At 45.0% G+C, this 24,924-nt stretch overlaps 1 protein-coding gene across 12 annotated transcripts in view; it reads left to right on the forward strand.

Annotated features, from left to right (window-relative positions):
* The window catches only part of TACC1 (transforming acidic coiled-coil containing protein 1), a 95,777-nt gene that overhangs the window by 39,183 nt on the left and 31,670 nt on the right, over nucleotides 1-24,924 (forward strand). For 4 of the 12 annotated variants that reach the window (XM_073218969.1, XM_017669942.3, XM_037015030.2 and 1 more), the window contains exon 2: nucleotides 8,763-8,878. The exons of 4 other annotated variants lie outside the window; for them this stretch is intronic. Coding sequence is in view for 7 of the 8 variants with exons in the window: in XM_017669942.3 (XP_017525431.3) it covers nucleotides 8,763-8,878 (116 nt within the window). In the remaining variant the exon portion in view is untranslated. Of the gene's footprint in view, nucleotides 1-7,131; nucleotides 7,811-8,762; nucleotides 8,879-24,924 lie in introns of those variants that run through there. 4 more of the 12 variants (XM_017669937.3, XM_017669940.3, XM_017669938.3 and 1 more) reach the window with 4 other exon arrangements.

The raw sequence follows: 24,924 nt of genomic DNA on the forward strand, positions 1-24,924 counted from the left end.
TGCCAACCAATTATTCTCCGGCTGTTTATTAGAAGCTCTTTCCTCCTCACTGTATGGGAACATCTTCTTTATCATATAATACATTCCTGTATGTTGTAGGGTCTTTTCCTGTGCCTTCTGTTCTGTTTCGCAGAACAAGAATATGCTCATTTTTGCATAAATGTGTCTTAATATCTTGTAGACCTACTGCCCTTCTTGACGCTGTTTTTGTTTTCAAGAATCTAAAACATGCTCACCAGTTTATCTTTTCAGATAAACTTTTGAAAAATAATTGGCAAATCCTAAGAATTTTTATTGAAATCATATTAGAGCTGTAAAGTGATTGGATAGAATTGCCCTCTTTGTAATACTTAGTTTAACCAACTTGAAACATTGTTGTCTTTCCATTTATCCAGCTGGTTATTTAGTGTATATTTATCAGTGAAGGAAATGAGTGATGTGTTAGTATCTGGAGTTAAAAAAATTTTTAGCACACATGAAAAGGGCAGCTCTCCCCTTGCACCCTGTGTATTGTAACGGAGGCATAAAAGGACAAGTTGTCCTTCAAAATTGACAGACACGTTGTTTCAGAAGGAAAATATGGCAGTTAAACTTTTACTCTACAAAGGGAAAAGCTGGAAGTAACAGGAGGCTGCATATTATGTCATGAGTTTGCTTCTTAGTTTCCTATCATTTTATCCCTTAGAAACACAGGAAGATTATCAGTCACAAGCACACGAGTTACTGTAATGAAATCCCAAGTCCCCAGAGAGAGCATTCCGGTGGAGTGGGCATCCCAGTTGTTCTGAAAAGCTTTTGTGTTTGGTTTTGTTTTCCCACCGAAGTACAGTTGATATACAGTATCACATTGGTTTCAGGTGTATGACATATAGTGATTTGACAATTATATCAGTTTTTTTGTGGTTTTAACTCTTTCTTTTGGGTGGACACTTCTCCCCATGCCTCCTGCCACCGAGTCTCTGCTGCCATTCCCATGCCCCCTCCCATCCTGTTACCTTCCAGCTTCTCAGGGATGATGTTTCGCAATTTGAAAATGGGGACGTGTATTTACGAGGAGAGTGGGTAGAACACTTGATATCGGGATGGTCTCAGAAAATTGGGGCTAAGTGATAAATATTTTTCTAGTCCTCCAGATGCATCACTGGGGAGATTTATTTTATTTTGGAGGTAGGGTCGTGGAGAAGGAATTGGCTGCAAGAGAAGGAATAGTATTCCATTTTAATTTCCTAAAGGCCTTCAGCCTCTTTATTTGGTGTAATGTTTGTTATTAGAATCTTAGATTCATTAACAACTTAGAAAGGGTTTCAGGTGGTTTTCTTGTCTGAGGCTTTATGTATTATGCTCTGGGATCTGGGAGGCCCCCCCCTTTTTTTTAAATCTGCTAAAGGAATGTCTGTTCAACAGAAGAAAACAAACTGTACTAAATCAGAAACAGTAATCTTACAAGGTGATGTACCTGTTTACTAGGTTCTGTAATCTCAATAGTCCTGTTTAGCAGGAAAAACCAAACTTATCTTTACTGGAATAAAAACTATTTCCAAATCTGAAGGTAGTTCACTGATTAGGTGGGTCTTTTGTGTTTATTTTTGGTTTGTTTTTAACTTCAGATTTATAGCAGTTGGTGGGAAGAATTCGGAATAACGTGGGGGTTATTTTCCTCTCTTAGACTGAACAGACTGACCTAATTCTGTTTATATCTTTTGTACTCGAGAACCATTTCTCTGATTCTCTTACATCCCAGGGTAGGGAACGAAAGTGAACTTTCTTTTATTACTATTCTTCTTATTATTTTGGAGTGTAGTTTACCCTAAAGCGAACTTTCTTATAACGTCAATAGACATAGAGTGACATCTGATGGGGATGAGCGAGAACTTCATAGAACTGGCTCTTAACTGACACTAGTTTAGTATAAACATATATATATATATATATATATATTTTTTTTTCCCCCTCCTTTTTCTGAAAGCTGACACAGTGTAACTGTGCTCTGTGGCAGTTCTGCTGGAAGTGTGACCTAGGTTGAATGGCATACTGTCTGGGGAAGTCAAACTTTACTTTTGTGATACATGACAAAGTAGATCTGAGAGTTGATCTGACAGTAGTTGTTCGCCAGAGCAGAGCCTGGCAGGGGTCTTTGAGTAGGCTCTAGGTGGGGGACTTGGCCAAGACTTTAATGGATGCAGTCTGGATCCCTTTTAATCTTCCTGGAGCCCTGGAAGAGTATCAACTGTGAGCATAAATCTGGCTTTTCTCTTTTAAAAATTTAGAAGGGAGGTTCTCTTTGTGATACAATGTTGAGTGTAAATGCATCATCTGGATTCTGTGATTTGGGTGTGTTTGAGTAATGGAGGAAAAAGACTGTAATTCTGTAGGTAATTATAGCCTACAGGTAAGGACAGCATCTGATCTTGCGAGGTTACGACTGTAATGTTAACATACTTGAATATTGTGAGATGCCACCATTGGCCATGTTGTCTTGTACAGACACCAAGCACGTTCTTGCCTGAGGCCAGTCAGAGGCTCAGGGCTCCTGCTGGCCACGGCGGGTCTTCACAGGTGGGACTGGGAATCCTGGGGACCGCCTGGCAGCAGAGCGGCCGCAACATGTTGAGAGGATGTCTAGCTGGTGGAATCGCAGAGCAGCTGCCAGGGCATTCTGCTTTCTTCCAGGTTGATGGAGCACAAAGGGCCCCGGGAGTTGGAGGCTCAGGTTCTAGATTCAGGTCTGGCCCTGATTCGCTGTGTGGCTTCAGGCTGGTTGGTGTCCCTTTCGGCCTCAGTCACCACACCATTGAACTGAGCAAGAAAAGACCAGCCAGATTGTAAGGATCCGATGAAACTTTATTGATATAAGGTATGATTATCATCGCATTTTAAAGACCTTCTGCATGTACACATGGAAGGAAAAAACATTAAGGGCTGAGGGTGTTTAGCTTGGTGAGTGAGAACAGAACATTCAAGGAACAGGCTTGTGGAGTAACCATAACCACATGCAGGGCATCCCCGCCATGCCTTGGAAACCTTGCCAGTGAGCAGTATGGCTCTCCAAGGGCAGGTGGGCGGGTGGGAGGTCCTGTGGAGGTCCCACTGAGGCTTCTCAGCCTAGCTTCCAGTTGCCACTTGGGTTCCTGTGGGCCAGTGATTTTCCTAAGTGCTTCACAGGTTACATCATCAATGTGGCATTTAACCGTAGTTGAAAGAGATGTATGTTTTGCTCGCCAGATTCCTAACTTGTGAGGAAGTACAGATAAGTTGGCAGTTCCCTGCCTGACCTTTCTCTTTTCTCTGGTTACTTCACCTTGGATTCACCTTGCCATCGGGTCCTCGGCCTCCTCCGCACCCTCAACATCATCGCCTACACATGCCTTCTTGTTTTCCTGGCTCTCAGAAATGCAGTTTTCTTTTCCTCCCATTGTAAAAGAGTCCCTGTTGTGCACCTGGACTGCTCACACCTCTGATATTCATTGAACAAGTGGAGTGAGAGACACTGACTCCAGTTCTGCCTCCTTACCCCCTGGGGGAGCGGCTCTCCCTTCTCTCGGCCTCTGGGGGACAGGGAAAAGCAGTTTTCAAGACCTTCCCTCTTGACTTCTTTCACCCAAGAGCCCCAGGTTGTTGCAAGAATAATCTAAGTGGAAATATTACTTACTTGCTCAGAGCCTGATGGCTCCCCTCTGCCCATCCAGGCTCCACGGGCCACACAGGCATATAGATGGCTTTTGTGTGTCCTGCACCATCTTGGCCACCCTAAGGTGTGAAACTACTAAATTAATAAGAACAGTAAGGATTGGACAGTGATTTACAAAACCCAGGATTTGGGGTTCTCCTGGAAGACTGCTATATGGCAGCTCTGGGCACCAGGAACTGGGTAGGGCGCTGCCCCTTAGGGCAGTGCTCTCTCCAGGAACACGGCCCTCACCCAGGCCCCATCCTTCCCTCACGTTACCTGGGTGGGTGCTTGCCTTTGCTCCCCCTCTACAGTATCGAGTTCAACTTGAGTTAAGGTCAACTGCTTACTGGGTGTACAGGACCCTTCCCAGTTAGGACCTTCCTGCACCCCCACCTCCTTCCGCATTCCCAGAGGCATTTCTTTAATAGCTGAGCCACAGAAATGGATATGCATTTGCCTGTTTGAGTTTCTTTACCCACATATTTTATTTTCTTACCAAAGAGACCCATTTTGCAGGTCTCTCTGGAGCATGTATTAGCCGCATGGTGTGTGCCTGGCCACAGTGGTGGAGTGCTTCAAGGGAGTCACATTGTAGATTTTCATAGAACAGTGATCCAAATTTCTGTGAAGGCCAAGAAGCAGAGGAAGGAAGAGAACAGATAGGGCCCTTTGTGTGCTTATGGTCATCTCAGAAACAAGCAAGTTTCACTTGGTTCCTGGGTCGTGTATTTGCAGACACTCTGCTCTGTGAAGGTGAGGGCGTAGCAGCAAAATGATGGCTTACCTGGTGGATGGCTCACCTTGGTGGACAGCTCACCTTGGTGAGGACACCTGTTGTGAAACGTTGCCCATTCTTTCCCAGCATTACAGGAAAGTTGATATATCAGTTAGCCTCATTACTAGTACTTTCAGACAATGAAATCAATTCAAGCTGTTGAGTGATTGCTTCCTTTGTTGCTATTCATATTCTGTCCCAGAGTTTGCAGAGGAATGATTTTCAAAAACCTGGGCATTTGCTTCTCCAGTTTCAAGAAATTGCTGAACACCCCACGCTTTATCTTACTGGGGCCATTATGCATGACAGGTTCCATTCTATGCTGGTTCAAAAACTTGGTTTCCCTAGAAGGAGTCAGGCTTTAGGAACCTGTGTCACCCTAGCCAAACTCATATGGTCTACTTGTAAATTAGAATATTCCTTTTCTGCATATTGATTGAACATCTGCTGAATATGTGGCCCTATCTTCATCTCTGGGAAAACAAAAATAAATCATAAATACGATGTGGTCCCTGCCATTTAGAAGCTTATGATCCAGAAGTGGGACAGATTTGTAAACGAATGCATTATATATGGTGTGCTAAGTGTACGGTGACCTTACATCCTGGAATGTTCTGGTTTATGCCTATTATCCTGGTATAACTATTAACAGCACCTGCTTTCAAAACTGTCTAAGGATAACATCTTTCTGTGTTGACAGATAGTAACTGCACTAGTTCGGGTGAGGATTTAATAATGTGGGTAACTGGTGAACTACTATGTTGTACATTTGAAACCAATATAAGATCGTATGTCAACTATACTTCAATTAAAAAAAAAACTAAGGGCCACAGTAAGAGTTTCTGTGAATGTTTGGGACATAGAGTTGGTAGAAAGGAGAATGAAATCAGCCTGTTTTTTCAGGTAGACACTTGAGCTGGGTGACGAAGGAGGTCTGGGCAGTCAAGGTCTGGGAGCCTGTGGTGGGGGCTGTGCAAAACTGCTGGCAAAAGGGAGATTGTTCAGAAGCAGTTAGTTGGTTCAAGCTAGCATTGTTTCCCACATTTATCCGCAGGACACTTGGTAAAAATACAGATTTCCAGGTCCTGCTGGCAGTTTGGCTTTGTGTTTTTAAAGAAGTGTTCTAGATGATTCTTGGACATAGTGAAGGTTCAGAACCCAATCTCTGCTGATTATGGCTAGGAGCTGGGAGTCCGGGGGAGCAGGAAAGGCAAGAGCAGAGCCCAAGCCGCAGATGAGCCAGGCAGCGGTGACCCCGGGTGAGAGAACTCTCAGAGGTAGAAGCGGTTAGGGGGTGTTTATAGTAGATCTGTGAAACATGGGGAGTGTGGGAACTCTGACCGTCACCATGGGATGCAGAGGAATGAAAAGACTCCAGAACTATTCAGGGAGAATGAACTGGAGCTGGTATATGCCAGTTACTGATTTACATGGGGAAATTTCCGGGCAACAAGACCCTTGTGTCAAATCCAGGAACTTGCCGGTCCTTGAAATCTGAAGGTTTACGTTGTGGGCCATAAACCTAAAAATAAGGATGTTTGGATAGTGCTGTGGCCTGTTCCACATTTGGCCTTAAAAAAAAAAAAAGACTCCCGCTTACTTCACATCTTTGTTGTCTCCAGAACAGTCAGGACAGTCGTGTTTATCTCTGGAGAGGAGCAGGATGAATTCTCAAGCATCCCCCCACCCTGACCCTTTTATCTAGACTCCAGGCAAACCCCTGCCCTTCTGTTATGATCAGATTCCCCGACATGCCTTATCTCGGATCATTTTTGCTCTCTTCCTTGTTATGGAATGTGCAGGATAGTGATGGTCCGTCAGCTGCTTTCAGGGGAGACAGCCCGTCTCTCGTCGCCGCAGCATGAATTTGCTCCTAAGTCCTGAAGCTGCTCTCTCTGCGGGGACCAGCAACCACCTCACAGATTCACCACAGCTGTGAGAAATTACAGTAGGACCCGGAACGCCCTATGCAGGCGCGATCATGAAGCCTGGTGTTTGGGGCAGCCTTCGGTGCCTTGGTAGTTCTGAGGGGCAATCTCTAAATGGAACCCCTAAGTGGGAAGTGAGGAGACCTGAGGACAGTTCTGCGAGTTCCCTCAGCCTTCAACCATAAGGAGCGTGTATATTTTGAAGGCTGCCTTCACCAGGTCAGTTGGCATAGTTCCGAAGCAGCAAACGGAGTCACAAATCAAAGACTTGGAAGTTCTGAAGCGAAAGCCTCAAAAAGGAGAATGGGCAATGGAGCAGGCTGTGATTCCACAGGGTCATCTGGCACCGTTGACCCGGGACCTGGCCACACACCGCCCACGACAGCGGTCTGGGGAGGGACACGGCGTCTGGGATTCCAGGCCTCGGCGCCTCCTGTAGCGCTGCTGCGGGAGTTCCGGATCCCGGGAGTGATGGGTTGAAGGTCAACAGGCTGAAATCTTCCGCGCGTGCAGGATCAGGGAGGGGGGAAAACACCAGTCCACGGGGCCTCTAAGCTGCTTTTACAGGGGGCTTAACTTAGGTGCGAACCCAGTATCAGCAGCGCCATTATGTCACCGCAGCAAGACGAGACACTAAAAGGGGAAGCAGGAAAAGGCAGCGTGCACGGACCCAGAAAAATGAATCTTTCCGGCTGCTGCCGCCCGCCGAGCTGCTGGGGGCGCCTGGGGCCGAGTCGCCGCGGGGCAGCCCCTTTTCCGCAGCCCGGGGGCGACCAGCGCGCCGCGCGGCGGGGGGATCCGGCGGGCGCGCCGCACGCTTCAAAGGCCCGGTGCCGCCGCCTCCACCCCCCGCGCGCGAGAGTGGTACGGCCCGAGGGGCGGCTCCCGGGCGCGGCCCCCGCGGCAGCGCGGCGCGCCCGGCCGGCCCGGAGGCGGGAGCCCGACGCCGCGAGCCGCCGAGGCCCAGCCGCCGGGCCCCGCGGGCCGGTCCCTGCCGAGGCCCCCGAGGAGCATCTCCCCGGCGGGAGTCGCCCGGCGCGGGGACGGTGCGGCCGCACCGCGTGGGGCGGAGGACGAGGAGGAAGCGGCGCCGCCGGCCCGCCCGGCGGCCGAGAGGAAGCGCTCCACCCGGGCCCCCGACGGCGCTCGTTCAACCACATCCGCGCCTCCGCTGGGGACGCGTACAGGCGCCTGTCACCGGTCCCTCCATCTTGAAAGGGAAAAAGGCTCTGCGCTTCCCCTCGTCGTAGGAGCTGGAGCCGGAGGAGCCGCGCTCATGGCGTTCAGCCCGTGGCAGATCCTGTCCCCTGTGCAGTGGGCGAGGTGGACCTGGTCCGCGGTGCGCGGCGGGGGCGCCGGGGAGGACGAGGCCGGAGGGCCCGAGGGCGACCCCGAGGAGGAGGACTCGCAAGCTGAGACCAAATCCCTGAGTTTCAGGCAAGTACACGCATCCCTGCCGGGCTGCAGACGCGGTGCCATCCATCCATCTGCGGCTCCCCCTGTGTACGTGTGTGTGGTCGTCCGCCCGCCCGCGTAACCGTGGTCCTGCCGATGCTGGGTCCCCGCCCGTAACCGGGTCCCCGCTGTGCATTCGAAAGTTCGGGATGTTCTGCCCTGCGTGTATTTTCATTCCCCCGTTTCAGTAGGAGCTTTCTGAACCTAACGCAGAATCTGCAGCCTCTCCGCATCCCCGTCTGCCTCGTCACTTTCTCTGAGCCTCCATCCCCCAGCGTCCGCCCCTGCAGTCACGTAGTGTCATTGATCACACCCCATGGAACTAGGGGTCCCTCTGTGGGGGAAGAAGTCGCTCCTGGGCCCTCCTCGGGTCCTACTGTATCCCGAAAATGCACCCTTGGTAAAGAAGCTCACGGGATGACAGGCCCCTGGCAGCTGGTGAAAAATGGTGGTCTTTACTGAGCTGTCACCCTGTGATTGTGGAAGGCAGGTGACAGCATTCTCGGCCTCCGAGTTCCAAACAGGTAGAAGCCTGTCAAAGAAAAAGGCATCATGGCGAGAGCTGGCTTAATTTTTCAGGGAGGGGGGGGCAATCTTAATTTCTAAGCCTGTGGGAAGGGGCTTTTGTGAAAAAAGGAGTCTTCAGAAAGCCTCTCTTTTGGGTGTCAGGGAAGGATAACTTCAAAAATACGTGGTGCTGGAGAAAAGCTTCCAAGGCTGGAGGAGATTCAGGGAGGCAGGATGCCAGGCAGAAGTCGGAGGAGGGCGCAGCTAGAGCCAGCAGCTGCCACAGGCCAGTCGGTGCTGAGGATCAGTGGGTTGTAAAGTTAGGCCAAAACGCTGGACTTTATTTAGCCCTCATGGATATTTAGATTATAAAGGGTGTCGGAAATACCGTTGAAAGTGGTAATTCCTCATTTTTCCCCCTTGGCAGCTCGGATTCTGAAGGTAATTTTGAGACCCCTGAAGCTGAAACGCCCATCAGATCACCCCTCAAGGAATCCTGTGATTCATCGCTAGCACTGGCCGGACCTGGGGCCAAAACCCAAGGTAAAGAAAGATTTTCATTTTCTGCCACTTGTTTGAAAGTTTTGAAAATGTAAATGAGGGAAAGAAAAATGTTAACTTAGGGCTGTTTTTTAACAGGTTTGGATTGTCTTCTTATTGAGAAAGAGCTGAGTTCCTGGCTTACTTGGAATGTTTTTTGCTGTCTTATTTTTTAGGAGTGTGGAGGTCAGAGCCTTTCCTTCTGAATCGTTAGTACATAAGCAGTGTGAGATTATCATTATCAGACATTCCTGCAGGGCCCTTTCCCCTTAGCCCCTGAAATACAAAGGTGTCTGTAGTAAAGCAGTGGGAGTGATATGTTAAGATTTTGCTTCACAAATTTCTCAGGCTAAGTCACTTTCTCCCGTGTGGCTAGGGACAAAAACTGTTAAGCTAAGAGGTGGCTTTTTTAGGTAAGGAGGAATCTTAATAGGCTGTTTCACAGTTGTTTGTCTCTCTTTCTTCCATGAGCCCCCACCCCCTCACTGTACCTAAGACAACCTGCTCAAGAGATTCCTGGCCCCTCAGAGTACGACCTTAAGCCTGCCCTTCATCTACAGAAGCTTCTGCTGTTCCAGTTAATTAGTAGAAACCTTTATTGTTGCAGCCAGTTTTGAGTAAAATTTTACCTGTCCTGATCAAATTCATTTCTCCATTCGATATACAGAGTGTGTTTTGACTCAGCAATGAAAAATTCCTGCTCTCTGGAGCTAACATCACAGAGGGAGATGGATCTCTCAAAAGTTAAGCAAGATATATATATGTCAGCTTATCTCAAGTATTATGGGGAACATAAAGAAAGGGAAGGAGGAATAGAGTGTACGGGGTGGGGACAGGAGGTACTGAAGGTAATTAGGGGGAGCCTTACTGGTTAGGGGACTTGAGCAGGTCCCTGAAGGAGGATGAGAGCCATTCCCTCCTTCCAGCAGAGGGAGTGGATTAGGACCTACCTAGGCCAGGCTGTGGTGGGAGGGTGTCTGCATGTTTGAGGGCCAGTGGAGAGGCCAGTGTGACGGGAGTGGAGTGAGGAGGCAGGGAGCAGTGGGGCTCAGCCAGTCAGGGGAGCCAGCCAGGTAAGGGGAGGTCTGGAACAGTTTGTACCAATGCTTTGGTTTTCTGGCTGAGGAGCTAGGAAGCCACTGGAGGCTGTTAACTTCCGAGGGCTGCCTTGAGAAAATACCCTTAAAGCAACAGAAATTTGTTTCACAGTTCTGGAGACTCGAAGTGGGAAACCAGGGTGTCAGCAGGGCTGTGCACCCTCCAGACGTCCTAAGGAAGCCTCCCTCCTTGTCTCCTCCAGCTTCCGGTCTTTGCTGCTAGTGCTTGGTGTCCTTGGCCTGTGGCAGCAGGTCCAGTCTCTGCCTCCTCCAGGACATCGCCATCTCCTCCCTGTGTGTCTAGGCCTTCGCATGGCATTCTTAGGACACCAGCCATTGGGCATAGGACCCACCCTAGTCCAGCAGGAACTCACTGTAACGTGATGACGTCACCAAAGATCCTCGTTCCGAATAAGGTCCTGTTCACAGGCACAGGGAGTTAGTAGTTCATAAGCCTTTTTGAGGAACACCATTTGACCCACAGCAGAGGGCTCTGGGCAGAGGGATCACATCTTGACTTCCTTTTTGAAAGGCTGGCTGGCTGCTGGCTGCTGGCTGGAGAAGGGAGTCCAGGATGGATGTCCATTTTGCGTGCTTTCTCTATTCCAGTGCCTGTCACTGTCATCCTACAGTGGCGGAGAGAGCCAGCTTTCAGTTATCCAGTTACCTTACTTTGAGCCGGTGATGACACTTGTCTCCCAATGGTTTCTGTATTTTATTGCTTGGTTACTTCCTCACAGGTTGCATAGGGAAGTCACATTCTCCGTCGTAGACGTCATAGCAGAGCTGGATTACGGGTGAATGGTGTCAGCTTTTTATGATTCGGTTTGCTTTACATTGTTGACTCTGTGCTGTGCTGCCCCCAGCTCTCCCTGGGCCGCTGTACACCCTGTTTCAGGCAGAGCCTGTGCAGGGGCAGGCGGGTTCATAGGTTGGAGAACTCGGGTGTGGCTCTGCTTGGCCTCACTGTGGCTGAAGATGCTACTTGATTTTATGGCTTTTTTCTTCTTCTGAAGATGGGTAGATCAAAAAGGAGATTTGAAAGCTTCAGAGAATTATTTTGTAGTCTTCCCATAAAATTTAAATAAAGCCCCCAAGTAGCTGTTTGAGAAAGCCTATTTGAATTGATCTTCCGTGGGCAGCCTCTTCCTCACTGTTCTGTTGGCCAGTAGTCTGATTCATCCTTACCAGTTCTTTGTTAATTGAATAGAGGCTCGTGTGGCCCAGGCCCACAGAGCCATAGAAACCCACTTGTTTGGTCCTTCTCATGCCTCTGACTCATTTTCTCAAGATTTGGTAACTTCTAGCTCACACTCTAAAAGATTTCCTGTTACAGTCCTGGGTCAGGAAAGCTCTGTGGAGCAGATTGTGATTGCAGACTGTGCAGGGTGGGGTGGGGTGTACTGTCTAGGAAGCAATCACTACATATCATGAAATCTTTCAGCTTAGGGTCTTTGGTAATAGGATGATGACTCATCAACCTGGTAGTATCCTGCTTCCTAGAGCTGTTTCTACCCAACATTTGGGCTAGGTAGTCCAGAGTATCTACTGATGGCCTTGTCATACATACACAGTAAATGTCAGATACAACTAAAGCACACGTCTGACCAAGAAAGATGTCAGTGGGCACAAATTCCTGGAGAGGCATTTCGTGTTGAAGTCTAATGTTTGGGCCTGGATGTTTCTCTTTCTTCTGGTGACTCTTTGGCTCCTGATAACGTTAGTCTTTCATGTTCCTGTAGTTTTAAGACATGGTGGAACAGCAGGTATAGATTATTTAAGACTATTTTCTGGGGAGATATTTCTGCGTTATGTGGGCCCGTCAGGGGTTGGAGTTAACAGATGTAAAAGATCCTGGCTTCTTGGTATACAGTGGTCCTCAGATGTGTGGGCTGTTCCACATGCCATATCCATGACCCTCACCCACCCTCCATCTAACTCTTTGAACTCAGGAACATCTATGTCTATTTTGAAGTTAATTCTTTTTATTGAAAAATTTTTTTAGGGACTTAACAGTATCTGAACTCTATAATGACTCTTTGTAAGATAGAGTTGTATGCCATTCTAGGAATTAAATAGTGGATGAGGTCATGAGTTTGTTGGGTTTTTTTTTAAACCTGTTTCAGATTAACCGGTAAAATAAAAGTATAGCCAGAAAGGTTGTTTGAACATACCAGAGTAGTGGCTATACTGTCTGGGCTGGTCATTCTGTGTTTGCTGTCTGCCTCCTCCACAAAGGGTGTTTAAGCTCTCCCTGTTAACTGTTCTTTCTCTTTGCTGGGAGATGCATCTGTGATGAGCCATCTCCTAGGGAAGGACTTTTGAAAGATGTAGCATTTCAAGTTCATTCATTTGTTCTTCCTTTCTTCCTTATTTATTTAAACATTTGTTTATTTACTGATTTTTGATGCAGTGGATGTCCCTTGCTATTTGAGGGCTCCCCCACCCCAGACAACATTATTTACAGATTGTTATTCTCTGAGAAAGAGAATCTCAATTCATATTGAAGCTCTCATTTGCCCTTGCAAAGCTCATTAGCCTACTCGGTTTGATGTGTTAATTAGATGCCTAGACATTCCAAAGAAATACCGTGGTCATCTGGAATAGGAGGAAAGAAATCAACAGGACCAGTCCGCAGACACGTGCTGCTGGAGGCCTTGGGAATGCAGGATTGTTGACGCAGTTCTGGTAGTCTAGATCAGGAAGCAGCAAATTATGGCCCACAGACCAAATCCGGCCCGTTATTGTCTACTGGTGTTCTGCCTGAGAGCTAAGAATTGTTTTTACATTTTTAAATGGTTAGGAAAAAAAAAAATGTTGTGATAAGTGCAAATTATATGAAATTGAAATTTTACGGCCCCAGAAGTTAAGTTTTGTTGGGTTGCAGTCATACTCATTCATGTAGGCTTGTCTGTGGCTATTTTTTCACTCCAATAGCAAGGTTGGCACAGAGACAGAATGGCTGGCAAAAGCCTAAAATATTTACTGTTTGGCTCTTTACAGAGACGTTTTCTGACAAAATCCACACCTAGGATGATTCTGGTAAAAACATAAAGTTTAAGTAATTTGGGATGACTTTTTAAAAAGCAACAAGGCTACACCTGATTAACACGAGGACTGGGCACTGGGTGACATGGTGTGGGCTGGTGTGGTCAGGCAGGGCCGTGGGGCAGACGGGTGGGCTCGTTGTCTTGCCTCCCTGGCAAAACGGAAATGATGTCATTGGTCTGTCCTTGTAGTGACTTTCAGTTAACCAAATGATCTGAGGAGTTATGATAAAAGGAAGTCAGGAAAGAATTTTGGAGTCATTTAATGCAAGTACAAAGTTACAGACTTTCAACTTTTTTGCCCATTAAGTGTTTTCAGTGGAACTTTAGGTGTTTGAGAATTTGTAATTTCGCTGTTGGTCACAGTGTATTGGTGGTGTATGTTGTATAACTGATACGGTACATTTATTGGATTGTTTTAGAGTATACTTATATAAGACAGAGTGGGATCTTTTTGAAATTTAAGCTGTAGATTTTCAATTCTGAGGTTCTGGAGTACACATATAAACAAATACTACACAAACATTTTTCATCAGGTACTTACTGGGGTTCCGGTCAATTCAGAGTGTGGTTCTAGGGATTTAGTTTTAACATCTTCTCCCTGCCTCAACCACAGGGATTACTTTTTTAGAATTTCCTAGAAATAATAGGACTAATAGGGACCCTTAAATGTTACCTAGTCCAACAGTTCAACCCCTGTGGCTCCTTTGACAACATCCCAGGCTAATGTTTTTATTTAGGCTAATGTTTTTATTTTATTTTTAATTTTAATTTTTTGCGTGACTTTCTTTTTCACAGTTAAAATTTTTATATTATATTAATTGATATTATTGTAAGATAGTTTAGGCTTGAAAACCTCATCAGCATGATACAGTTCCTCTTGTTTTTCCTATGTAATATTTTTAGTTTTCAAGTTGGAGATTCCCACTAGGTAGTAAGTGGGATCTGAGCCATGTTTCTGTGTTGCTTTATTTATGCCAGTGTAAGTGAGCCAGGTAGGGACCACGTCTACTTCTACACGGTGCTCTAACCAAAGAGAATGTCTTCTGGGGGAAAAAGTTTTTCCATCAGAGACGTCATAGCGTGCAGAACCACAGTATTTGAATAAAAATCTGAAGGCAGGGGAAAAATTTACCTGCTGGAAGTAAAGATTTTAGTAATTATCCAAGCAGTCTTTTTCTTTTAAGATGGATGGTAATATACCTTCTTAAGACATCTAATCATAAAACTCATTTCAGACTTGCACTCCCCAATTTGGGGCTTACCTAAGCATCAAATAAAGCAATATGCTTAGTTTGGTAGTTTCTGGCGGTAGGTACATTTTCCTGGTGGACGGGGTAGGGGCAACCTTTCTAAAATTATGTGGATACTGTTTAATGCTCCACCTGAAAAATGGATGTGGTTTCAAGCCATTAGACATTTTAATTACAGAGCTATCATAGTGTCTTGTAAAGTGACTGGTAATATGGTCATTGGAAGCCTGGCAGTATAATCCATCTTGTCACAACCTCCTAAACTTAAACAAGTGGCAGGAACATCGTGGCTTTTCCACCCAAAGCAGCCATCTCAGTGGTGATTTGACAACTGAGGGCTGCTAAATTGTCCAATAACTGACTGCTGAGCCTAGAAAGGGATCGCTGCTTGTAAGTTCACGAGCTCACCCTCCCCTTTGTATGTGCATGAACCTAATTTTGTGAGTTTACACAAACATAATTAGGTCCCCAGGCGTCAGATTGATGATGGTCAAACTCAAATGGGAATAGTAAGTAGAGTATTTCATTAATTCACAAGTGAAAAATGTAATTTGTATTGTAAGTTTGGCAGATAGAAATATTCTCCTAGCCCTCTTTCCTATGTCATTGCTGGAAATATGACAGCAAATTACTGATCTCCAGCTTAGCCACTACAGGGACTCCCACCCAGCAGACCACCAGCTTTCCATTTCAGTGTATTTATTGGCTGTATTGGAAGCAAGTAGGGGTTTTTTTTCCAACATCTTCCTTGATTTTTATAACAACGATGCTAGGAGATAGGACACACATGATTTCCACTCCAAAGACTGGGAAGTCGAGACCAGAGCCTTTATTGCTAGTAGGAGAGAGGGGTCTTAAATTTGGCTTTTAAGATTACACATCCAAAGCTCTTTGAAACACATTATACAGCTTCTCTCCCCAGGAAATGTGTGAATCTCTCTCCTCACTGATTGAAGAGAAAACTTGTTAGAGGAAATAAAGGTTCTTAAAATGTTGCCAGGACACAGTGTGTGATGGGGGAAAGCATCCTCTTAACTATGCTGTTAAGTGATGGTAATTAAAAACAAAAATTCAGGGGATACATCTTCCACATGTGTTTACATGGCACATAATGTACGAACTAAAATATTTATATTAGGGATTTTGAACATCAGAAATTTGCAGCACAATTTAAAGATAGAGCCAGAAGCAAAAAAAAAAAAAGGCATCACTGGGTAAACAGTACTGTTGGATGGAAAACATTTTTGCTTCCTTAATGCTTAGTTTCAACTCATTGGTGAGAAATAAAGAGGGAGCAGACACATTCAGAAATAGAAATAGCTTTTGCTTTCCCCCTCCACCTGTGAGGTGTGTGGGTGAGAAGCAGGTGCATGGAGATGCATGCAACCTTCTGGAACTCCATGCCTATTATGGGGTAGAAAGAGAAGTTTCTAAGAGGTCTGTGTTAGTTACCTATTGCTGCATAAAAAATTACTCCAAAACTTACTAGCAGCTTAAAACAGCAAATACTTTCTAGCTTCCATGGTTTCACAGGTCTGGGAGCAGCTTCGCTGGTAGTCTGGCATAGGATGCCTTGTGAGAATACAGTCACTGTTGGCTGGGCCTGGAGTCACCTGAAGGCTCACCTGGGGCTGGAGAATGCCCTCCTCAGGTAGCTCAGCACACCTGGCAAGGTAGCACTGGCTCTTAGTGGAGGCCTCGGCCGGTCACCCTGTCTCCCTAGGGTCGCATGAGTGTTCTTTCGACGTGGCAGCCGGCACCCACAGAGTGAGCCAGCCAAGAGAAACGTGGAAGCTGCAGCGTTTTCTGTGACTGAGCCTCCCTTCCTCTGGGGCCGCTTCCCTGCCTCCCCCACCCCTTCCCGTTACCCCTTTTCTTGGAGTGCAGGAGCAGAAGAGGCAGGAAAAATGCCCCATGGCGGAGGCGCCTTATGCCTAGCGTGCTGGCTGCTGCGGCTCTGTCTGGGGGCCCCCATCTTGCTGAACATTCCTCTCCCTTCTTTATCTACATCAGCTCCCCAGTCCTGTGTGGGTGGTTGCTACTTTGTGAGAGAGGCAGTTGGTATTTTGAATTCTCTAGTAATTATTTCTGGAGAGATGTGCATTACGGTAGTTCAGCAGCAACAGGGCAAAGTCACACAGTGTCAGATCTCTGTAGAGGTGCCCATCCGTTAGCCCTCGCTTTGCCCCTCGTTGCTCCTCCTTGCGGCAGTCATTCGGGATGGAGGAGAGTGGTGGGGAGGGCCTTCTATGATTTCTGTCTGGTAGGGGATTTCTACACTACTCAAAATGTAACTGCAAACAAATCCAGTTGGTCCAAGATCCAGGGGCAGCTCATGAGTGGGAAGAAAGCACATCGGTTGTTCAGTTGCCTTTGTGGGGAGGCTTTGGCTTCTGGCAGGCAGAGGCGGCCCCGCCCTGTCACCCTATTGTAAGTCTGGGCCTTCGGAGGATAGGGTTTGGGTCCCGTTTTAAATAATACAGCACAAGGTGCTGGTTTGGAAACTTGAAGTACATTCTTCATCCCTCTTACGAGCTTTTTCAGTTTCTCAAGTGGCTTTCCAGAGTATTCACTACCCATGGAGTCTTGTGCTTTAGAGTGAGCCACTCTCAGGAGTTAGAAGCATATCTCAGGAGAACAGCATGGCACCTGGTGCCTGCCTCTATCACACACACACACACTCCCCCACTCCTGGGTAATGTTTTGGTTTGGTGTGGGGTTTTTTTGGAATGTGGGGAGGAAGAGTTTATCATCTGGGTTGGTCAGGGTGTGTGTGTGTGCGTGCGTGTGTGTGTGTGTGTGTGTGTGTGTGTGTGTGTGTATCATCTGGGTTGGTCAGGGTGTGTGTGTGTGTGTGCATGTGTGTGCACGTGTGCATGTTTCTGCTTTAAATAGTGACCTTCTAAGATGATGGCGTACCTAGGAGGATGTTCTACTTTTTATGCTTGGACTCACCCACTTGGAACCCCCTCCTCCCATGCTTCTGGGTGATCCAGAGACCCAGTGGTTGTCGGGGTGTGAGCTCTGCAGTCCCACCTTTAGGTTTTACCCTGCATTCCTGGAAAGGCCTTCCTGCACCGTTGCCCCTCCCCTGGACAGAACATTATGTCCCCTTCTACCCCATTTTAAGTCTGATGACCTTGACCTAGTGGCTGAGAGTGTGTGTATATATATATATATAAACTGTATTTCAGCTTTGGGGAAACCAGAGGGACATGGGGGTAGTTCAGAGGCATGAAACTGAAAAAAAAAAAAAAAGCTCTCAGATTTGGACACTTGCCTAAATTCTAATATATACTTTATTAACAGTCTCCTCAGGTCAGACCACTATAGCAGAAGGGGTGGTGTAAGTGCTGGAAGCACCCTTGTTTCTCTGCTGAAGCCCTGGGTTCAAACATGGGAGGGTAGGGCCGGGACGGCAGGACCGGGAGCTGCACGTCAAGGAGGAGAGGTCTTCACAGGGCAAGTGCCACGTGAACAAATTTAATCCTTTATGGCTATTGATAAAGAGCTGAACAGCCTTATCTGTACTTATACGTACTTTTTCTGTCTGAACAAGATAATTAGGTGAGAACGGAGTCCTTCATCTATCAGACAGTCACTCAGCAGTGGCCACTGATTGTGCATCAGCTGTTTGGGGCACTTGGTTTCTGCTTTGGGGATACAAAGGAGATGAGTGAGTAAGGCCCCTGTGGCTGGCTTCTGTTTCCCAGGCCTCTTGGTGTCCTTTGCTTTCTCAGACATTTTAAAAGCAAGTAGGTTTAGCATGGGAATGTGTGAGGGAGGTCTTGGAAGAAGTCAAATGTTAAAAATTAGAATAAAAAAAAATTACCCCACAAACAAAAATAAATGCTTTCTGAGCTTGACAATTGTCCTGTCTCTAGGATGGCTCATGTACTTGGCTCTGTCTGTTGTAGGAGAAAGGAGTGATATCATTTTTTCACCACTTTCTGTAAATAGAATCTATCTAGCACATTGTGGGCTTCCTCAAGAGAAATTTAAAATCCCAAATTGATGTGATAGTGAGACCCACCACCTCTCCTCTCTCAAGTATGTGTCCCTGCAAGTGACACACATAAGAGACTATTTAAGGCATTTTCTGAACTGTAAGTCTCTTGGTGTAGAACATTTCATTTGGCATCGCAGGATGCTGCTCTTGCTCTGTTGCCTTCCAAGCCTCCATGATCTCTCTCTCTTTTTTTTTTTTGGTATCATTAATGTACAGTTATATGAGCAACATTATGGTTACTAGACTCCCCCCATCACCAAGTCCCCACCACATACCCCTTCACAGTCACTGTCCATCAGCATAGTAAGATGCTGTAGACTCACTACTTGTCTTCTCTGTGTTGCACAGCCCTCCCCGTGCGCCCCCCACGTTATACATGCTAATCGTAATGCCCCTTTTCTCCCCCCGCCCTTATCCCTCCCTTCCCACCCATCCTCCCCAGTCCCTTTCCCTTTGGTAACTGTTAGTCCATTCTTGGGTTCTGTGTTTCTGCTGCTGTTTTGTTCCTTCAGTTTTTTCTTTGTTCTTATACTCCACATATGAGTGAAATCATTTGGTACTTGTCTTTCTCTGCCTGGCTTATTTCACTGAGCATAATACCCTCTAGCTCCATCCATGTTGTTGCAAATGGTAGGATTTGTTTTCTTCTTATGGCTGAAAAATACTCCATTGTGTGTATGTACCACATCTTCTTTATCCATTCATCCACTGATGGACACTTAGGTTGCTTCCATTTCTTGGCTTTTGTAAATAGTGCTGCGATAAACATAGGGGTGCATCTGTCTTTTTCAAACTGGGCTCCTGCATTTTTAGGGTAAATTTCTAGAAGTGGAATTCCTGGGTCAAATGATATTTCTATTTTTAGCTTTTAGAGGAACCTCCATACTGCTTTCCACAATGGTTTAACTAATTTACATTCCCACCAGCAGTGTAGGAGGGTTCCCCTTTCTCCACAACCTCGTCAACATTTGTTGTTGTTTGTCTTTTGGATGGTGGCCATCCTTACTGGTGTGAGGTGATATCTTATTGTGGTTTTCATGTTCTCTCTTTTTAAAAAAGTTTTATTGAGCTGTAATTTACATGCCACAGAGTTCATCCATCTAAAGGATGTATGGTTTAATCGTTTTTAGTTATATTTAAAAGAGTTGTGCAACTATCACCTCAATCTAATTTTTAAAATATCATCCCCCAAAAGACCCTGTACCCATTAGCAATCACCCTGATTCATCTTCCATTACACCCCAAAGTCCTAGGCAACTGAAAGCCTAATATGGGTCTCAATAGTTGCTTATTCTGATATTTCATTTAATTGGAATTATACAATATGTAATCTTTTGTAACTGGCTCTGTTCATTTACCATAATGTTTTCAAGTTTCATCCATGTTGTGGCATGTCTCAGTGCTTTGCTCCTTTTTTATTGTCGATTAATACTCCATTGTATGGGTATACCATACTTTATTTATCCATTCATCAGCTGATGGACATTGGGGTCATTTTCACTTTGGGCTTTTATGAGTAATGCTGCTATGAACATTTCATTTTTCAAGTTTGTGTGTGGATGTGTGTTTTCATTTCTCTTGGGTGTATATCTAATAATGGAATTGCTGGGTCATAAGATTACTTCTAACATTTTGAAGACTGTCAGACTGTTTTCTAAAATGGCTGCACCATTTTGCATTCCTGCCAAAAGAGTGTGAGGGTTTCAATTTCTCTACATCCTTGCTAACACTTTTTTGTCTGATGGTACATACTTTTTGGTGGTATCATTTGGAAGTATATAAGTTTTCAATTTTGATGACGTTCATTGTCCCATGCCTTGGTGTCCTAACTAAGGAAGGTTTGCCTAACTCATAGTCACAAAGATTTACTCCTATCTTTTTTTCTAAGAGTTTTATACTTTGAACTCTGACACTGAGATATGTGATACATTTTGAGTTGATTTTTGTATATGTTATGAGGAAGTGGTGCAGCTTCTTTCTATTGCCTGTGGATATCCAGTTGCCCCAGTAGCATTTATTGAAAAGACTGTTCTTTTATCTATTGCATTAATTTTTTACCCTTGTCCAAAATCATTTGGCCATAGAATTCATACACAAATTTGATTGACCATTGAATTTCTGAACTTTCAGTTCTGTTTCATTGATCTGTTTGTTCTTCCATGTATCTCACACTGTCTTCATTAAGGTAGCTCTGTAGTAAGTTTTGAAATCAGGAAGCGTAAGTTCTTGAACTTGTTCTTTTTTTTCGTGATTGTTTTAGCAATTCTGGGTCCATTGCAATTCCGTATGAATTTTAGGATTAGTTTATTAGCCTTTGCCAAGAAGCTAGCTGGAATTTTGACAAAGATTATGTTTAATCTGTAGATAAATTTAGGGAGTATTGTCATGTTAACAATATTAAATTTTCCAATCCATGAATATGGGATGTCTTTCCATTTATTTAAATCTTCTAATTTCTTCAAACAGTGTTTTATAGTTTTTAGAGTATAAATAAGTCTGGCACATTTGTTAAATTTGTGTCTAGGTATTTTATTCTTTTTGATACAACTCTAAGTAGAACTATTTTTCTTAATTTCTTTTTTGGATTTTCCTTTGCATGTGTATATAGAAATACAATGGACTTTTGCGCATGGATCATATATCCTGCAACCTTGCTGGATTCATTTATTAGTTATAATAGTTTTGGGGGGAGTTCCTTAGGACTTCCTATACACAAGACCATGTCATCTGCCAATAGAGATAGTTTTATTTTTTCCTTTCCAATCTGGATGCCTTTTATTTTTCTTGCCTAATTGACCTGGCTAAAACTAGTACAGTTTTTAATAGAAGTGGCTTGTTCCTGTTCTTAGGGTGGAAACATGCATTCAATCTTTTACCATTAATTATGACATTAGCTATGGGTTTTCATAGGTGTACTTTATCAAATTGAGGAAATTCCCTTTTATTCCTAGTTTGGTGAATGTTTTTTACATGAAAGAATATTGGATTTTGCCAGATTTCTTTCCTGCATATATTGAGATGATTGTGTGGGTTTTGTCTTTCATTTTATCCATATAGTACATTGCATGAACTGATTTTCAGGTATTAAACCAACCTTGCATTCCTGGAATAAATTCCATTTGGTCATGTGTTTAATCCTTTTTATGTGTTAGTGGATTCAGTTTGCTAGTATTTTGTTAAGGATTTTTGCATCTGTTCTCAATAAGAGATCTGGCTATAGTTTTTTCTTATGATATCTTTGGTTTTGGCATCAGGGTAATATTGGCCTCATAGAATGAGTTGGGAAGTGTTTCCTCCTATTTTTGCAAGAGTTTATGAACAAGTGATATTAATTCTTCCTTAAATATTTGGTATAATTCACCAGTCTGATCCAGGTCTCTTTTTGTATGGGAAGTTTTTAATTTGCCAACAAAATCTCTGTGCTTGTTTTGGATCTGTTCACATTTTGTTTCCTCTTGAGCCAATTTCAGTAGTTTGTGTTTTTCTAGGAATTTGTGTATTTTACTAAGTTATCTAATTCGTTAATATACAGTGTTTTCATTTTTAAGTTAGTAAGTGGGTTAGTAAGCCCAGTATGTCTTTATTGATTTAAGGATCAATTTAGGTAATACATTAGTGATCATATAAATGTGAAGTGTTTTATTTGTTCCGGATTCTGCATCTAGGAAGACAGCCATGTCGCCACCATTTAGTTGTGAGGCTTAACACTTGTGCTGTCTCCTCCTTTGTGGAAGAAACTGTTGCCCTTGTTACCAGAGGACTATGAGCTGAGATTGGTTGGAGGGGAATTAAAGTGGTTTGGGGGCCTATTTATCTAGAACTAGTAGAACAGAGATCCTACACCATCAGGGCCAAAGGACATCGGGTCCTGTGAGGAAATCAGCTGCGGCTCTGATGCATCCAGCATGGATTGCAACACTGAGCTCAGTCCAGGCACTGACCCCTAACCTCTCCATACCCTCATACCCTCATGCACAGTATTATTCATACAGTATGATGAACTCCCCACAGCTTGCTTCTAGGTCAATAATAGAGGTCCTTTTAGAATAGAACTTAGCTGGCTTTCAAAAATAATTATTTCATATAATGCTTCTGGAAAGTTATTTTGCTGAACATGAAGGCAGATTCAAAGAGGAAATAACTCATTTAGAAAGGAAAGAGAAGTTAGTGGCCCAGACACTGATTCCTTGAATCAGAGTCCGGCAGTGGCAATGTTTTCTGTGTACAGCCATTGAGGCGACAGTCACATGGAAGGTGGCAGCTATTCCCTCGTGGTTCAGTGCTTCACTGGGCTCCTTGGTACTTTGGGTGTGGCTTTGACCCCTCTCTCTGGGTTGTAAGCCCCATGTACTCATTTGGGGGTCCCTTCATGCCTAGCACAGTGTCTGAGGCAGTCATAAGGGCTTGTGGTTGGTTGGTTAGATGATTATCTTAGAAAATATTTTATGATTTGATTTTAGGGCCTCAAGACCTGATGAAGCTAATAGTCTAATTGGGGGATGCTGACATTGAACATCTGGTTTGGACTTTATGTGGAATTTCTTCTGCTGTGGCTCATGGTCAGTCACTGTTATGTATTTGTAAACCCTCATGGTCATTGCTGGACCCTTAGGTTTGTATTATTCTCCATACATCCTTCATGTGATCAGAGACCCATACTCTGGGCTTGAGTTCAGAATCCAGGCCACAGTGCCTTGGTAGCCAGGGGTTCTATTCTACAGTCGTATAGATTGAGGTTTGCTGATTATGAGACACATTATAATCTGGGGGATATGCAACTGTGGGATCACCTCAGCAGTGAGGATAGACTAGAGCATAGTTCCATCTGTTTGAGCGTCCACCAGCTTGGCCATACAGATTTCTCATCTCGCTTCTGAGCACTCAGAAGCACAGCCCCGGTGGTTTGTGTCAAGAGATTGCCCCTCTGCTCCCATCCTGCCAGATGCCTTCCCCTTCCCACGTGTGTGTGTGTGTGTGTGTGTGTGTGTGTGTGTGTGTGTGTTTTAACTATTCTGAGCCATGGTTTCTTCATCTGTAAACTGTAGTTAACATAATGGATCTAGAGCTCCAAGCACAGTTAGAATAGTAGTGTATTTAAGAATTTTTTAGGAGGGAGATGGTTCAGAATAGCCCCAAACACTCAATTCTACCCTTCTGCCTTGGAGGAGGAAAGATGGAGCTGGTTAGGGTTGGAAATGGGAATCTTGTGGAGATACAGGATAAATGGGTGTGAGGGGATTAGGTTTGGGGTCAGAAGAGATTTTTGTGCTCAATAAGAAGGATTTTGTGCTCAGAATAGAAGTTTTATGTCTTTATATGTTTACGTTGAAGAAGGTCTCATATCTCCCACACTATTCTTCCCTTTGTGTGTCTTAGAGTCCCTCCTGTATTAGCACGGCCAGGTCTGCTTCGTTGTGTAATACCATACAGGAGTCCAGTGTGAGGTTACACTTTCAGTTATCTCTGAGTCCCGGACCATACTTTCTAATTAGAGAGTACAAAAAAGTGTGTAGGAACCAACACTTCAGGGACCACTCTCATCCTTGTACATATGTGCGTTCAGCCCTCTTCGTGAGAATAATTAAATTCCTAGCAGTGGAAGTGATGAGCTGAAGAATATTCATTTTGGATTTTGGTACGTGTTGCTGAGCACTTCCTGAGGGGTCCACCGTATGCTTTCCCACAGAATGTGTGAGCCTAGCACCTGTCCCTGAGAATCACCAGTATTTTAATTTTTATAAATCTGATGGGTTAAACTGGTATCCTGTTTATTAATAGTGTGATAGTGGGCTCATTTTTCAAGTATGTTTTGGCCTTTATTTTTTTTTAATTATTGCTTGTATCTTTTATTACATAGACTTTATTCTCAGTTTCAGCTCAGTGGAAGGCACCAGAGACAGTACTTTTTGAAATGGGAAATGGTGAGGAGGGTTTATGATCTGGTTGCTTGCTAAAATTGCTTGCTACCTCCAATTCTTAGTCCTTGAGACATGAGATTATCTCTGTGCGTCCTCTTTAATCCTCATGTTGACTTCATGCGTTTTTGTTTGTAAAATGCTCGGTCATCATGCCTGACACAGTAGTCAAAGGAGACTTCCTCCCTTGAGGCAGCTCCTCTGCTGCCTGGTTCTCCTGCACATCTGGTGTTTCCTGCATATCCAGCATGTGAGCCTGCCCACCAGGGCTTTTCGGTACCAGACCTGCACCTGAGGCCAGCCCACGGCCACGGTTCACCAGGCAGGCTATCGGTTTGGATCCCCTTCCCATGCATGTTCTTTAAATATCCAACAGTGACTAGAGGAACTTAGCTCCATGTAGGTAAAGCATGAAGGGTGTGCAGATGAGGCCAGAGTTGGCTGCCTGCTGGCGGTGCCCAGCGCGTGGCACACAGTCCATGAGGCAGGCTCCAGGGGAGGTTGCATACCCACTGTTCCTGGGGTGAGTCTCCACCCAGGGTGGTCTGCGAGTGACCCTTCCTACCTCGCCGTGTGCCGATGGACCATCCCCCCCAGCTTTACCCTTCAGGCCTGTCTCGCTGGCACCATGAATGATACAGGGTGGCTGCCTTTTGTTTAAACATTCCTGTTGGAATTTGTGTTTTAGTGAGTGTTCCCTCTCAGAGGTTTAGTCCACACTTAAAACT

The sequence above is a fragment of the Manis javanica genome, chromosome 12 (assembly GCF_040802235.1).
Source record: "Manis javanica isolate MJ-LG chromosome 12, MJ_LKY, whole genome shotgun sequence".
Lineage (NCBI taxonomy): Eukaryota > Metazoa > Chordata > Mammalia > Pholidota > Manidae > Manis > Manis javanica.